Source organism: Tenrec ecaudatus, chromosome 6 (genome assembly GCF_050624435.1).
Source record: "Tenrec ecaudatus isolate mTenEca1 chromosome 6, mTenEca1.hap1, whole genome shotgun sequence".
In the NCBI taxonomy this organism is placed as follows: domain Eukaryota; kingdom Metazoa; phylum Chordata; class Mammalia; order Afrosoricida; family Tenrecidae; genus Tenrec; species Tenrec ecaudatus.
Window position 1 is genome coordinate 53,368,469 of NC_134535.1, and position 17,829 is coordinate 53,386,297.

The 17,829-nt window shown below is 36.8% G+C and overlaps 1 protein-coding gene across 6 annotated transcripts in view; it reads left to right on the plus strand.

Annotated features, from left to right (window-relative positions):
• The window catches only part of OSBPL8 (oxysterol binding protein like 8), a 200,135-nt gene that overhangs the window by 107,654 nt on the left and 74,652 nt on the right, over nt 1-17,829 (plus strand). For 4 of the 6 annotated variants that reach the window (XM_075551253.1, XM_075551254.1, XM_075551255.1 and 1 more), the window contains one exon: nt 2,604-2,741. In XM_075551253.1, the coding sequence (XP_075407368.1) occupies nt 2,604-2,741 (138 nt within the window). The remainder of the gene's footprint in view (nt 1-2,603; nt 2,742-17,829) is intronic. The other 2 variants (XM_075551258.1, XM_075551257.1) reach the window with 1 other exon arrangement.

Here is a 17,829-nt window from a genome sequence, read left to right on the forward strand (position 1 = left end):
TAAAGCTAACAAACTAAAAGCACCACAGAGACAGAAAATAGGTGGATGTGATGCTTCCAGGGTACTGTGGCTTGCTTACAATTTCCCCTACTATTTATTTTTTTTAATCATTTTGTTGGGGCTCAGACAACTCATCAAAATCCATACATACATCAATTGTGTAAAGCACACTTATACATTCGTTGCCCTCATCATTCTTAAAACTCCCTTTCCACTTGGGTTCCTGGAATCAGCTCCTCATTTTCCCTTTCTCCTTCCTCCCTCCCCCTCCCTCATGAGCCCTTAATAATTTATAAATTATTATTTTAAATAAATTATTATCTTATCTTACACTGCCTGGCATCTCCCTTCACCCACTTTTCTGTTGCCCATTCCCCAGGGAGGAGGTTATATGTAGATCCTTGTGATCAGTTCCCCTTTTGTAACCCACCCCTCTTCTCTCCTGGTATCACCACTCTCTCCCTGCTGGTCCTGATGGGTTCATCAGTCCTGGATTCCCTGTGTTTCCAGTTCCCATCTGTACCGCTGTGCAACCTCTGGTCTAACCAGGTTTGCAAGGTAGAATTGGGATCATGATAGTTGCGGGGAGGAAGCGTTTAAGAGCTAGAAGAAGGTTGTGAGTTTCATTATTGCTACACTGAACCCTGAGTGACTCATCTCCTCACCACTACCCCTCTGGAAGGATGTCCAGTTGTCTACAGATGGGCATTGGGTCCCCATCATGCGTTCCTCTTATTCACGATGATATGATCCCCCCCGCCCCCCGTCTTTGTTACTTGAAACCTGGTCCCCTCGGTCCTTCATTATCACACATGTTGGTGTGCTGCTTCCATGTGGGCTTTGTTGCTTCTAGGCTAGATGGCCGCTTGCTTACTTTCAAGCCTTTGAGACCCCAGATGCTATATCTCTTGATAGCCAGGCACCATCAGCCTTCTTCACCACACTTACTTATGCACACATTCATCTTCAACGTTTATGTGCGGAAGGTGATCACACAATGATGGTTTTTGTTCTTTTGGTGTCTGCTACCTGATTCCTTCAACACCTCGTGTTCACACAGGCTTGTGTGCTTCTTCTTTGTGGGCTTTGTTACTTCCGAGCTAGATGGCTGCTTGTTTGCCTTCAACCCTTTAAAACCCCAAATGCTATATCTTTTGATAGCCGGGCACCATCAGCTTTTTTCACCACGTTTGCTTATGCGCATGTCTGTCTTCAGCGATCATGTCGGGAAGGTGGGCCACGTGGAATGACCGTTTAGCTGAGCAAGATGCTCTGGTATTAAGAGAGTGCGCGCAAGGAGGCCCAATGTCCGCCTGCTATCCTACTACTAAACCTGTAAATATATGCACATAGGTCTATTTCCCCCATAATCATAAAGATATGTACATATGTACATGTTTGTATTTAGGCTTTTTATGTATGCCCTTTGCCTCCTACTCCTTTCCTCTATTTCCTTACGCTTTCCTCCTGTCCCACTACCATGTTCAGCCTTCATTCTGGTTTCAGTAGTTCCTCTCAGTTACCTTGCCCTTGGTCACTCCCTACCAGTCCTCCCATCCCCTCCCTGCCACTCATTTTGAACCACTCGTTGTTCCCTTGTCCCTGTGTTGGCCAACACATCCTCCCTTACCCTACCTCCTTCACTCTCATGTCCCTCCAGGACCGTTGGTCCTATTACTTTTTTCTCATATTGTTTTTCCAGCCTATCTTATCTAGGTGGACCTGCAGATACAGTAATATGTGTATAAAGTTGCAGATGGCTTTGACAGCACCAAACAAAGTGGCACATAAGAACATGGTGACGACAGCAGCAACACTGACAAGCTAACGAACAAAATAGCCACTGACACACAAAATTTAAGAGAAAACAAGTAAAAAACAAAATAAAAAAGCCTGTTAATAGTTCAAGGTCTGTTTGTTGACCTGTAGGAGTGTTTTCCAGACCCCTACTATTTCACTGAGTGTTTTATTCCTCTTTTCCTTCCTCTCTTGAACTGGGAATTATTGCTCTACTATATTTATAGTTTAGCTTTGTGGTAAGGAGCAAACACACTGATACTGATTATTTCAGCAGAAACTTTTAAAAAGACTAAACCTTGGAGCCAATTGGTTCTGTCACTGTTACTCATAAGACAATCATAAATCTCAAGTTTTCCTATTTCTCTAAAACAAGAATCTTCCCTATTTTTATGCAAATTAGAGTAGACATTCTAATGAATGTAAAATATTAATTTAAACTTCTATTAGTTTATGTTGTTTTTGTTACTAATGAGGTTGAGGATATTTTCGTTTATTCATTTACCGTTTGTATCTTTTGGTAAATGATTCTCTTTTGCCAAATAAAAAGATAATAGCACAATGAAAGAAGCCTGGTAAACCTCAGGGTACTTTTTTTTATCAGGGAGATATGTATCCTCATGTTTGCCTGTTAATTCTTTTTGGACTAATAGCACATCAAACTATGTAAGTGGATTTGTTAAAGTAGTGATTAGTGAACATAGGCACTGAAACCATTTTGAACATAATTCTGATTTGGAGTGTTAATGGCACAGTTATTTAGTCTCTGACTCCAATGGTAATTCTTTCCCCCTTATTTCTTTGAGCTGTGGTAGCAAACAGTGACGAATCGCAACTTCTGACACCAGCAAAGATGAGTCAACGCCAAGGGAAAGAAACCTATCCAGTCCCAAGCAAAGACTTGCACCAGCCATCGCTTAGTCCAGCAAGCCCTCATAGCCAGGGTAAGGAGTTGTGGTTTGTAATGTATTTTGGAGGAGGTGGCGGGAGAATATTGACTTTGGATCTACTAATTATTAAAAGGTAGTGGTATCATATTGTACCTTTAACTTGCATTTCTTTGATTACTAATGATATTTAGCATCTTTTCATATGGGCACGGGTCATTCTGACATCTTCTTTTGAAAGTGTCAGCACAGGTTTTTTGGGGGTTTTGTGTCTGTGTATTTCAAAAATAGGGTTGTCTTATTATTGATAATATTATGGAAGATGTTTTAATATCATCCTTTGCTAATTGGCTTCTTTTCAAAGAGCAGTTTTTTATCTTTAATGAAACCCAGCTTTTCCCTTTACGATTCAAGCTGATTAAATAATATTTTGTCCACTCGAAGGTTAAATAGAATATTTTCTGTGAGTTCTTTTAAAACTTTTACAAGGTCAATATTTTGATTGCTCTCTACATTTTACTTTTTGCTATTGGTATATCTGTTATGTCTTCAACATCTCACACTTACAGTATATAACTCCACAACCTTCAAGTTGCTAGTAGGACACTGACCTCCAAAAATTTTTTGCATTTTGGAATTAGTGTTCTTAACCATGCATATGACCTGGGATCTTATGAAATGTGGTCTCTGAGGGAGAAGGGAATTGACAACTGTAAATAAAAAGAGCACTTTTTGTTGTTTAAGTTTTATAATTGAGAAATGTAGAGAAACTATATTTATGACACTTTCATGCTCAAAAAAAGCAGTAACTTACTCTTGTCTAGAGCCGTGGCTCCTAAGCCTGGCTGTATCTGAGAATCACCTGGGAGCTGTGCTTAGATACGGATTGTCTCCAGTTTTCAGAGTCTCTAGGGTGAGGTTCAGTAACCTGTGTTTTTATGAAGCTCTCAAAATGTATCTGATGTAACAACACGTCAACCAGTAAGTAGAAATCAACATCTGAGAGCATACAATCTATAATCTGGCAGTCAGGTTTCTGTTGATTGTAGTTTACCCTTCTAATTTTATCTTGTGTTGCCCATCATGGTAAATCCACCTAGTTGTCTTCCTGGAACTCCAAGGAGGCTACCTTTTACTTATCTTGATCTTTTTTCTCGCCTTCCTTTGCTTATCCAGGTACTTCTCATCCTCAAAAATGTAGTTAAATCCCATCTCATTTATAAGACCTTTTCGGGTGACACTTTTCTCCCAATTTTTATGTCATTGCTTCTGTGACTTCATAATAGGCTGTTTTGTAATATTAATAAAATATCTATGAGGGAGGGGACTTGAAAAAGTGTGTGGAAGTCTCTCACTGTTTTTTCATTCCATTTATCCATGAGCTGTTTGAAGCTCCCTCATATGTATGATCTTTCCAACAGCAACTTCTCCAAAAAGCACTGCATTCCCTTAATTACATGCTTAGTATGTGGATGAATGCTTATCTTTGATTCAATAATCCCCATTGACGTTTCTAAATAGAGAGTTATGAATTGGATAAAAACAAAATAATTATTTAATCCCTAGATGAAGGAAATAAACTACTTCTTTGAGTTCAGTACTTTTGAAAGGTTCTAATGTTACTTAGATTTGGAAAAATAATTATCAGAAACTTATTAATCATGGCATTTATTTGACATAAATAAATCTGACTATGAGTATTTATTATGTCAAATAAATGCCATAATTTATTAAGCATCTGATAGTTGTTTTGTTTTGTCTTGTTTGTACCTGGGATGAAGTCTCTCGATCGTTCCTTTTTTTAAAAAAAATTTATTTTTATTTCCTTTGTTCCATGTAAGGTGCATGCTGGCTGGACTGCATCTAAGGTGGCCTGTGGTGTGTTTATGTGGGATGACACAGAAATGCCATCGGTGCCACCCACTGCCGTAGAGCCTGCCCTGGCCCATGCAGGGCAGAGTAGCTCTGCCCTCTGGTAGTTAGTCTTAAATTTGGATGGAAAAGATAAATTATTTTCCTGAAGAAAAATATATAAATATTTCTTGATGGATAAAAAATTTCAGGGAGAATTTTTGTTTGTGTTAGGTACCATCACGTTGGTTCTGAATCATAGAGACCCTATGTACGTCAGAATAAAACATTTCCCTCTCTGTACCATCCTCACAATTGTTCTTATGTTTGAGACCATTGTCCTCTCACAGCTCATTAGTGTCATTAGTGTTTAGTGTATCAAATCTGTTCTTGAGAGCTGTTCTCAAAATTCAGGTGTGATACACTCAATGTGGTATTTTGGCCCTTGTGGACTTGGTTTTAATTTTCTTCAGTTTCAACCAGAACTTACATATGAGCAATTAGTGGTCTGTTCCAGGTAGTTCCTGGCCTGGTTTTAGCTGGTAATATTGAGCTTCCCTGTGGTCTCGTCCCAAAAGTATAGGCAGTTTTATTTCTGTGTATTCCAGCTGAAGAATTTCATGTGCATAGACACCTTTTGTTGATGAAAGATATTTTCTATGAACAAATTGCTGGTCTTGCAACATTCAGACATGCAATCTCTAGCATTGTTTCTATCACCAAGATCATATTTTCCAACTGTTTCTTACTCTTTGTTTCTAACTTTTACATTCCAATTGCTAGTAATTATGTTTATCTTGATTGCATGTTTGATTTGTTTATGATTGAAGATGTTGTTAGAATTCTTAGTTTTTCATCACTGGCCTTGGTGATTGGTGCATAAATTTGAGTAATGGTGGTATTGATTGGATTTCCTTGAATGTGCATAGGTATAATCCTATCACAGACAGCATTTTACTTCAAGATAAATCTTAAATGTCTTTTTTTGATGATGAATGCATCTGAATTCATTCTCAGAATTAGGGAATGGAAATTCAGTTTTGGAGAGAATAGTTTATATCTTAAGAATTGTCAATTAACTCTGATTTTTTTTAGAACTTATTTCATTAAACTAGAACCCTGGTGACAGTAAGTGTTGGGCTCCAAACTACATGGTCAGTGGTTCAAATCCACCCACTCATTCATTGGAGAAACATGAAGCTATCTTTTCCTGTAAATATTTACAGCCTCAGAAACTCTGTTTCGAATCTTCGTAAGCCAGAATCAACTCAATGGCAGTGGGTTTGGGAGGGTTGGAATTCTATTAAGTTAATCAAAGATCTTATCATTTTTTGTTTTAATGTTAATCCTGAGAGACTGAAGGCTATATTCTTCGGTACGTGCTTCACATCTTCATCATTTTAAACAAACAATTGCATTATCTGCATATGGCAGGTTGTTAATGAATCTTCTTCCAATCCTGACTCTGAGTTCTTCATTATATAGTCCAGTTTCTTAGGTTATTTGCCACATGTATATATTAAATAGTGTGAAAGGATGCAGCCCTGATCCACCCTTTTTTTTAGAAATTTTAAGCCATTTATTATACCTTGGTTCTGTTCAATGTCCATTCTTCACAATGCTTTCCACAAGTTGTTATGATCTATCCAGTTGAATCCCTTTGTATAGTCAATAAAGTACAGATAAACATCTTTCTCTGTTTAGCCACTATCCATATGACAGAAATAATGATATCATACTCCATGTCTTCTTTGGAATCCAGTTTGAATTTCTGGCACTTCATTCTTGGAGTACAGCTGCAACCAATTTGAACTATCTTTAGCAAAGTTATATATTTTATTAATAATATTGTTCTATGATATTTGAATTCGGTTGGATCAAGTCACTGTCTTCCAAAGCCTGTTCTGTTTTTACATCCCAGAGGCAACCAGCCTTTATGCAAAAAAAAAAAAAAAGACTACCCTAGGGCCATCATGCTGTGAAAAAATCCCAAGCTAACTATGTAGAGAGGATACATGAAGGAGAAAACAAACCCTCTTTCTCCTATACTAGATCACAACTACCAAATTTGCATAGTATCAGCCAATCCCCACAGGATTTTATGCCCCTAATTTGCATAGCACATTGTCCAATCTCTTCGTATGGTTGGTTTAAGAAATTATCCTAGCGGAACGACAACCCAGAGCAAGAAAGGACATACATAAAGAGGAAACCATTGCATTACAGGTAGAAAGTGATTAAGTAACTGGAGAAAGATATGGGTAAAAGATATTTTAAAATGAGAGATGTAAGCATGTTTAAATATTTTTGTATGTTTAAATATTGAAAGGATAGAGTTAGTAGGTAGAATATAAAATGAGAGAAGAAAAGGTGAATTAATAGGGCTAATGCTCAGAGAAGGTAGCAGGGATGGAATCCAATTTGAAGGTAGAGTGACTGACCTTATTTAGAAAAACTTCATAACTTGTCTAACCATGAATGTATCTAGAAAGTGGAGGAATCAGAATAGTAAGGTTATCAGGTACTGATTAGGCATCAGTTGAGGTTGTATCAAGCTTTGTTAGTGTAGATTTTCCTCTGTAAGGTTAGATGTGTTTTGCTACAAAAAGGATAATAGAATGGTCCTTGGGATGCTGGCAAAGGAATGGAGTTTAATGAATGCGTTTTCTCGTTGTTCCACTACCCCATTGAGTGGGTAGTAGAATCTGTAGGAAAAAAATATCAGAATCATGAGGCCACATAGTGGTTGTGAAGGCAGAGGCTGTTGGTCTCCAACACGTGAATATTGAACTGTTCAAATAATTGGGGACAAGTGTGTAGTGAAAAGCAAGAAAATTGTAGAGTGCAGATTTTTTTACAAGTTCTTAAGGGTATGGATTATGGCCTTTTTATTAACTATCCCCCATGCCTATGGGGCCCTTGGGTTGTGCAAACAGTTAAGTCCTTTACCACTAACCAATAGATGGACGTTAGAATCAACTCAGAGCTCTGAATTAAGTTTTGATGGTCTGCTTCAAAAAAATAACCATTGAGAACTCCATGTAGTATAATTCAATCTAACATACCTGGCGGTCTCTAAGAGTTGGATTTGACTCTACAGGAATTGTTTTTTCTCTTTTTAATGCTTAGGACAGTGCCTGAAGGAACCCTGTTGGTGCTGTGGGTTAAACATTAGGCTGCTAACCATAAGGCCAGCAATTCATGCAGCTGCTTTGTGGAAGAAAGATGGACCCTTCTGCTTCTGGGAAGATTTATGGTCTTGGAAACTTTAGATAGGGTCATTTAGGAGTTGGAGTAGACTTGATGGTAGTTCTTAAAAAAAATTTTATAGTACTTGAGGAGCCCTAGTGGTGCATTGGTTAAGTGCTCAGCTGCTAAGTGAAAGATTGTATTGACTGAACCTAACCAGCTGCTCCATGGGAGAGCAATGTGGCAGTTTGCTCTTATAATGATTACAATTTTGGAAACCCAGTAAGAAAGTTCTCCTCTACCATGTAGGGTTACTACGAGTCCAAATCTACCCAATGGCACTGAGTTTTATAGTACCTAGGGTATAGTTTTTATGCTTATGTGTTTGATAAGTGAATTATTGTCTTTATTATGTGCTGTATACTGATCCTTGCCCTGTGATGCACACAATTTTAATTCTGAATAAATAAAGGCAATTTGGTGGGTGACTGATGTGCTGGAAGCTATTTTCTAACGTGAACTTTGTGTAACATTACTCTTGTCTGTTTCCTATAAGAGAGTATATGGCCATACTCAATAATTGCTATAATTTTTTTTAGCAATTATGTATATTGGGTATTGCGCTAAATGTTTATGTAAAATTATATTTAACTCTTGAAACAAATGCACAGGATATAGACACATTCTTATGTCTACCTCATAAGAGAAAAAACTGGGGATTAGAGATATTTAAAATTTTGATAAAATTCACATCTATATTAAGTGGCAGAGCCAGGCTTCAAACTTATAACTGTTTTCAAAGTTCATTTTCTTAACTACTCAACTGGAAAATCCTACAATGTCAGCCACTTTCTTTGTCTTTATACATACATGCTATAGTATTAGAAATTTATGTTTTGCAGTATTTTAGAATTGAACAGATTTTCATTGTTCCTATTATGTGGCTGAATATCATTCGTGCATATTTATGCAAACTTATAAGTTATCCCTTAAAAACAATTTTATTTTTGCTATGTGGTTTCTGATTCTCTCTCTCTCTCTCTTTCTCTCTCTGTGTGCCTCTCTTTGTTTTTGAGAAGCTGGGAGTCACTGTTTGTTAGTAAAGCCAACCTACACCAAGAGAATCCTGTTTATATGTTTAAGTTATGGTGATCAATAAGATTATTTTAAAATTTATGTACTGGTCAATTTTTTTCCTATTCTGAGTTTCAGTTTACTGGAAAATGATTTTACCTTACACTTGAGTAGTCTTTTAAATAGTATGATACTTCTACTATATTGACTTATTTTTGCTTGATGTATTTTAATTATTTATTAAGAAAGAAGAGTTTGTAGATTAATTAGGATTCTTGTTTCCCTTTTCCCCTGTACTTTATGCAAGAACAATGCCAATGGAGCCTAGAGACAAAATTATAACTTGCCTCATGGACAGATACTCTATTCCCAGTGGATCTTATTTGAGATTGTTATCAAAGCTTTGTGAGATATTAGCTCTTCTTTTATTTTTTGTAAATAATTATTTTGCTTGCTTTTATTTTTTAAAAGCATCCTTAGGTTTATAGTACTTCGTCAAATAATATAAAATGTGGCTTTTGCTAAAATGGAAATGTCAATTTCAAATACACTGTTTAATTTTAACAATTACAAACTTTATTTGCTTAATCAGTTTTATCAAAATTAATGTAGACCATTCTAAGTTTATCTAGGATTGAACCAAAAAATTAGCATCATGTTTCTTGTATCCTATCGTAAATTCCTTCCACCTTATGATCCCCCTTTACTCCGAGTGCTCTGGTAGCATTAAAATGACATGATTGGATCTGTGTCTGCAGCTTAGTAGAAACTTCAAAGTGAAGGGGGAGCTTTTCTAAGAGTTTGCTGGTGTGAAGATGTACCAGTTCCCCAGGGTGACAGTGTTAGACACTGCTGGTATAACCACAGGTGCACGGCACTGAGAGGTACCTTCATTAAAGTAGTTTGCAGACAAAAGGAGACATAAAAGTCAGTTTCCTCCATGAACCGAAGCAATTCCTCCTTCCTTGGTAAGACATTTCTGAGAATAATTCTGAATACATATGGGGCTATACACATAACTGTATTCTTGAATATATATGTCCTATTTAATGAAAATTATATAAATTATGAACACTTTAATGACCATATTTTGTCCAAGAGAGAGCGTTAATTTTCCTCGCATCCATTGTCTTTCTACTTGTGTTATTGAATGCAGTATTTTGGTTTATAGTCAGAAGTTGTTTCTTTAGAAACAATATAAATGAAAATTGCTAAATTTTGCATTTTGAATTCACAGAGTTTTAAGATGTCAGTTATTATTTTATTATCAGAAAGGCATAGCTGTTTTGATATTCAAGTATTTGGGAAGTTAAAAGTTAGAATAAAATATTTTTCGAGATATCTCTTTTGAAACATTGAGAGATCTATGCAAATGTTCCTGTGCACCTATATGGGAAACAGAAATACTTTGAAAGCGTTTATTAAAAGGTACGAATGAACTGATAATATCATTTTGTGTTAGCCATCTTCAAAGATGAGAGGACTCTGTCTTATCCTTATTAGGCCTTCTTAATTGCTTAGTCAACTAATAATAGGAACACTTTTTAAAAAAACTTGTGGTAAATTAAAGGATAATCAGATATTACCTGCAATAGGTTCTCAGCTCTCTTCAGGTTTTTGACTTTATCTTTTGAAGATTTAACTGTGTTGTAGGTGAAAATTTACAAATTAGTTTTCTTTATGATGATTTATGCATGTCATTGTTTGGTGTCCCCATAACGTATCAGCAATCCTCATTTCTTCCCTCATTTCCTTGTTCCCATCCCTCCAGGTTCCTGCCTCTTATGCCTTCTCATCTTTGAATTTGGGCAAATGCTGCCCGTTTGGTCTTACATAGTTGCTTAGTCTAAGAAGCACATGCCTCACAGGTGTTACTGTTTTTATAGACCACCTTATGACTTGGCTTAAATATGCCCTCCAGGAGTAGCTTCCACTCGAGGTTAAAGCGCTGTCTTATTTGAGGGCAGTAGACTGGAAGAACAGTCTGTATTAGTCTAGTAAGTCCAGGCTTTATCATTAATTTGAGCTTTATTTTACCTTTTTCTTCCATTCTATCTGAGACCTTCTGTTGCATCCCTCAACATAATAGTCAGTAGTGGTATCAGAGCATTTGCCACGCCTTGTTTTGACTTCTGAGTGGTTGAGATCTCCTTATTTAGCAGGACTTGTTTCTCTTGTTACGGCCAAGTGACTGCCTGTGACTTAAATGATCAATAGTGATGACATCAAAAGTCAGTTTTCTTATTTGAGGCGTGGAGAGATATGTTTCCTGTATTATTTAATAAATATTTACAAAGTAATATCAGTATAATATACTAGGTATAATTTACATGATTTCCAGAAGAACATAAATAGACTTCAAACAGTTCATGGAAAATTAGAATTAAACAATAGTGGAATTTTTCTGTGAACTTTTGAAGTCCCTTTGAAATTTCATAGAGCATTTGCTGTTTTCTTTGACTGTAACTTTGAACACATGTCCTTTTAGTTTAAGGACAAAATATTAAAAGTTTAGTATGCTCCTCTCTTCCCAGGTGAAGAAAGGATTGCTCATAGCAGCCAAACATCCTCTAGGGAGTGCAGGATTTTCCAAGCGTCCTCTCAAAAAAGCTGGTCTTTATTTAGCCTACTTGGTACATTTGAAAACAAGAAACAAACCAAAGATGATATTTTCAGCTGCTGCCTGAATGAGTTTGGTTTGCAATGGAAATCCTAGGAGAAAGAGTTAGAGAAAGATTATGAAGAAACATGAAGACATATAAGGGACCATTCTGTTCTAGAAACACATGGTAAACTCGGTATTCCAAGAAAACTTTCATAGTAGCATCAAAATTCTGCAGAAAATATTTAAAAATTAATGTTAGATTGTTCTCAAACTATAGAACAATAAGGAAAACACTAAAATGGGCATAATTACTTAGAAAATGGGACTCCAGAGAAGTGGTGAGCTCTCAAGTGAGCATTTGTCCTTGCCACCTTATGCTAATTCCTGCTGTTATAAAGCATCAGTTTAACAAAGAGAAAGGAGAAAAAGCTCATGGCTCCTTTGAGAGCGACCTCTCTCCATGTGTTTCGTCATCTAATCTGGTTTCTTGGATTATGTGTTCACTGTATAGATTGAATAATGAAGATGAAAAGCTGCACTATGTACACCTTTTCCAATTTCAAGCTTATTTTCTCCGTGTCCTGTTCAAGTAATTTCCATGTGAGCATAATTAAGTGCTCTGAATTTCCATTCTTTACAGTGTTATCCCACGCCGACAATATTTTCTTGCATTTGGTAAAGCATGTAAACACATTACAGTATTTTCTGCTTTCAGGCAACATTCATCTGGTAAAAATGAGATCTTATTCCACATCTTCTTTTGTATCCAGTGGACTGCAGAGTTGCAGCCATTTTAAAACTATCGTCAGCAGAATTCTCTTAGTATTTAAAATTAATATATTTTGACAATTTTCACATGTTTGTTAAACTTTCTTTGAAATGGTCACAAATATATATCTCTTCAAGTTGGTAGGCCAGGCAGCAATCTTTCAAACTCACCATGGTAAGCACTTAAAGCGTTGAAGCATCTCAATGAGGATTCAGTTTGAGGAGCCTTTTTTTTGGGGGGGGGGGCAATGGCTTCAGGATAACTTGAACTTTAGTATCTTTCTTTATTATTACATTGTTATTGTTGCTAGGTGCTGTCAGATCAGATCCAACCCATAGCCACCCTGTGCACAACAGAATGAGACATTGTCTTGTCCTGCACCATCCTCACAATTGTTCTTATGCTTGAATCTATTATTGCAGCCACTATGTCAGTGCATCTTGTTGAGGGCCTTCCGATTTTTCACTGCCCCTCCACTTTATCAAGCATGATGTCCTTCTCCAGAGATTGGTCTCCTGATAACATGTCCAAAGTATGTAAGACGAAGTCTTGCCATCCTAGCCTCTAAGGAGCTCTCTGATTGTACTTCCTCCAGAACAGATCCATTTGACCTTTCCTAGCCTGTGGTACTTTCAGTATTCTTCGCCAATACCACAATTCAAACGTTGTGATTCTTTGGTCTTCCTTATTCAATGTCAAACTTGCACATGCATATGAGGTAATTGAAAATACCATGACTTGGATTAGGCATATCTTAGTTCTTAAAGTATCATTCTTGCTCTTCTCTACTCTAAATAGTTTTTTTTAAATCATTTTATTGGGTGCTCATACAACTCATCACAATCCAGGCATACATTATGTCAAGCACATTTGTACATTTGTTGCTATCATCATTCCCAAAGCATTTGCTTTCTCCTTGAGCCCTTGGCATCAGCTCCTCATTTTTCCCCTCCCTCCTGTCACCTCCTCCCTCATGAACCCTTGATAATTTATCAATTATTATTATTTTGTCATATCTTACTGTTCAACATCTCCCTTCACCCACTTTTCTGTTGGCTGTCCCCCAGGGAGGAGGTTACAAGCAGATCCTTGTAATTAGTTCCCCCTTTCTACCCCACCTTCCCGATTTCGCCACTCTCACCACTGGTACTGAAGGGATCATCTGTCCTGGATTCCCTGTGTTTCCAGTTCCTGTCTGTACCAGTGTACATCCTCTGGTCTAGCTGGATTTGTAAGGTAGAATTGGGATCATCATGGTGGTGGTGGTGGCGGGGAGAAAGCATTTAAGAATTAGAGGAAAGTTGTATGTTTCGTCTTTGCTACACTTCCCCCCCCCTGACTGGTTCGTCTCCTCCCCAAGACCCTTCTGTAAGGGGATGTCCAGTTACCTACAGATGGGCTTTGGGTCCCCACTCCGCACTCCCTGTCATTCACAGTGATAGGATTTTTTGTTCTTTGATGCCCGATACCTGATCCCTTTGACACCTTGTGATCACACAGGCTGGTATGCTTATTCCATGTGGGTTTTGTTGCTTTAGCTAAATGGCTGCTTTTTTACCTTCAAGCCTTTAAGACCCCAGACACTATATCTTTTGATAGCCGGGCACCATCAGCTTTCTTTACCACTTTTGTTTATGTACCCATTTATCTTCAGCAATCGTATCTAAAGAGTTCTTATGTAGCACATTTACCTACTGTAAATGTGCTTTGGATCTCATGACTGTTGCATCCATGAGCATTGATTGTCATCCAAGCAAGACAAAATCCTTGTACTTCCCCAAATGGCTGGATGTGGACCACTTCTTTTTGGTGCTGAGACTCTGTCTTTTATCTCCTTTAATGCTTCCTGTATCACTTAATAGTTGATTGTAGACTTTTTCTGTAATAGAACTTGAGGCTTGAATGTCTTGTGTTCCTTCCTCTCGGTTTTCTCACTCCAAGTCTGCACATTTCACTATAATGCCTTGCCTTGCCTTGTCTTCTTTAGCCACCCTTGGAATTCGTATGATGGGCTGTGTATGTCATTATTTCCCTGTTAGCTTTTGCTGTGCTCTGCATTTAAAAGTAAGTTTCATGTTCTTTTTGACATTCTGCTTGACCCTTTCCTTTTTTCTTTTCTTTTTGGTAATCATTCACTTTCTTCATAAAGGAAGACTTAAAAAAGCTGGTGAAAACATTCTATTATCTTTAATGCCATTTTCCCACAAACTTTTTGAAGCCCTTCCAAATGATCATTAAGTTCAGTGTGTCAAATATGTTTTTGAAATGGGCTTTAAATTCAAGTGAAGTATATTCAAGGTAAAACTCTAGCCTCGGTGCTATTTAATTTTCTTTAGCTTCAACTTCAGCCTGTGTATGAACAAATAATGATCTGTTCCACAGTTGTCTTTGTGTAGACTGATGATATTGAAAATCTCCATAGAATTTCTATATTTAGAAATGTTGCCCTCTTTGAGCAGATGATCAGATGGGACTCAGAAATTAATAAGGAAATAATAGAATAAAGTCCAGTTAGCTATCTTCTCTATTATTTCTTACCACAGATAAAATTGATTGGGGTAGATTCATGATGAAAGAATAGAATGGGTAGAAGAGAATTTGATATAATGGTTAATTCTGATTAGGAGTGGGATGAATTTGTAGTCAAAGAAGGGCACAAAAAAGGGGGGGACATATAGGAATCTTTAAAGGTACTCATTGAGTTTATTTTCTTAAGTTGGTGTGAGTACATAGGCTTTCTTATTTAATAATACTGTTTAAAGTGAATGTGTAGTATATACAATTTTGTGTATTTCATATTTAAAATAATGTTTTTTCTCTTGGGCGTGATATAGTCTATGGACTGGTGTGCTGATCTTTGTCATGTTTTCATTGTTCTATAACTAAAAAATAATTATACTATTTTCATTAGGTTAAATATTTTTTATTAAACAGACTATCCTTAAGAGATAATACTCATGCTGTAAAGTATTTAATTTCTCTATGAATTGATGAAGAGGTAGATTAGAAGTTCTTTTTGAATGTTACGTCTTTTAAAAATGAAATATGACCTGTATGCAATACCACAATTTTTGGTATTTGTGGTGGGGATTTTACTTATCTACAAAATTCAAAAACAAGAAAAACATGCTTAATACATTTGAATGCGCAATATAATAAATGCTTAATACAGAAGTATGATGGATTGTTATATGATTTGTAAGACCCTCCCCAATAAAATAATTAATAAAAAAAGAAAAAACACAAGATATGCAGGTTTATGTCATTTATCCATTAAAGGAGGTGTGGGTACAAGATAAAAATTAGAAAACTCTTGTATTTTGAATGGAGCAATGACTATGAAACCAGTTGGATATGTGGTTATAACTGTGGAAATTCTTCAGGGCCTGGTGGGCCAGGATGTGCTCCACTCTCTCCTCCTCCCCCTTCATCTGCTCCCGTGTGCTCTGATCAGATATGTCCTTCTCCCGGAGCTGCAGATTCAATGCCGTCCTTTGAAATAAATTCTTCGATATACTACTGCCTTTATTTATAAAACAATTTAGTTGGGTGAACGCAGTCTTATAGGAATCTTATTCACTATTGTTGATAGATCCATGGTGTGCTCCCTCCCCCACAGGCCTGGACAATCTTTTTTTATGGTCATCTGTCCTGGATTCCCTGTTTCCTGCTCTCATCTGTACCCATGTACAATCTCTGGTCTAGCCAGATTTGTAAGGTAGAATTGGGATCATGATAGTGGCGGGGGGGTGGGGGAGCATTAAAGAACTAGAGAAAAATTTTGTTTCATTTGTGCTATACAAGGGAATGTCTAGTTGCCTACAGATGGGCTTTGGGTCTCCACTCTGAATTTCCCCTAAGGGAACAACAAGTGAATTAAAATCAATGGAGAGAAGTGCAGGATGCCTAGTGGGGCTTAATCAATGGCAGTGTAGCAGTGAGGAATTACTAAACTTGAATGACAGCCAAACATGACAATGGGACAAGGGAAAAGTAAAAGGAAATAGAGGAAAGAATCAGGAGGCAAAGGACATTTATAGAGGCCTAAATACAGGCATGTACTTATGTAAATATATATATCGAGAGGGGAATAGATCTATGTACTCATATCTATATGTTAAGAATTAAGGCAGCAGATGGACATTGGGCCTACTCAAGTACTCCCTCAAGGCAAGAAGAATTTGTTCTAATAACATGGCCTTTCATGATGTTCACCTTCCTGACACGATTGCTGAAGACAGCAGGTGCATAAGCAAATGTGGTGAAGAAAGCTGATGCTGCCCAGTTATCAAAAGATACAGCATCTGGGGTCTTAAAGGCGTGAAGATAAACAAGCGGCCATCTAGCTGAGAAGCAACAAAGTCCACATGGAAGAAGCACACTAGCCTGTGTGATCATGAGGTGTCGACTGGCTCAGGTATCAGACCTCAAAGACCCAGACCTAGTGTTTATGAGTGTTCCACTTTGCTATAAACATCACAGTAGCTTTATTGGTTGAACATAATGTAGCCAAATGTGATTATGCAGTAGGTCTTCAAGAAAGGTAGATCAAGCTTTGCATATAGTTTGATGGATCCTTAATCTGACTTTAAGGATTAATAAAAAGTTGGGAGTGGTTGTAAGTTATTCTGAAATCACAAAGGTTATTTTTGAGAATATTTTAAAAATGAAGTTTGCCTTTAAAAATGAAGTTTGTTTTCAGAAAGTAGTATTTGCTCATTATTATAGGAGTGTTAGAAGGTCAATGTAAGTCAGAATTAATTTGATGGCATTGAGTTTGGTTCTGCTGGTTTAAGACTATTTGCATTTCCCTTATGAAATTAATGTCCATCAGGTGGTCACAACCTATCTGGAAATCTTTGTAATGTGATAGTTTTCTTTTAAATAGATTACTGACTTGAAAAATGTAATTTAGTTGTTATCTCAAATTTAAAAAATGCTTTATTTGCTCAAAGAATTTACATATATTTAAATTTCTGTCTTAGCAATACAATAGTTAAGTATAGGCAAGGCAGTTAGATAATAATAAACTCACAACTAGAACCTAGAAATATTGTAATTCCTAGTGTTGTTTCCACTAACTATCGAAACAATGCTTTTTGAGTTTTGAGTATTTTTTTCTTGTTCTTTATTTTTTGGACATAAAATGAAGTTATATGAGGCTGTAAATACAGGTACATCTGTGGCATCAGATTTACATTACTGCCACTCAGGTGAGGTAAAAAATATGATGGCAGTTCTTATGTGAATTTCTAGCTAACTGAGAACCAGTACTCCTCACATTTTAGTGGTGAAAGAGAGCCAGGAAGAGGATGAATTACATAAGTAAGTGTAAGGAAAGAAGAAGTGGTAGCAGATGACCAGTAAATCCTGCTATTTATATCATATTATTTAGTAATATTTTGCTGTTCTTATTTGTTTTGGGTCTCTGAACTATGGAATTAATCTATGTAGTAGCTTATATTTGTTAAGTGTTTTCCACATATCAGATAATAATCTAAGAATTTGGGGTGGGGAGGAGTGCAAAGTGTTTGCATGTGTGTGTGTGTGTATTATACATATCTAACAAAAGATGTATAAAACATTTGGAATTGACAGCTGCCCGTGTTAACTGACACACCTGGTGTCTTTAAATACAATAGGACAAAATGTTATGT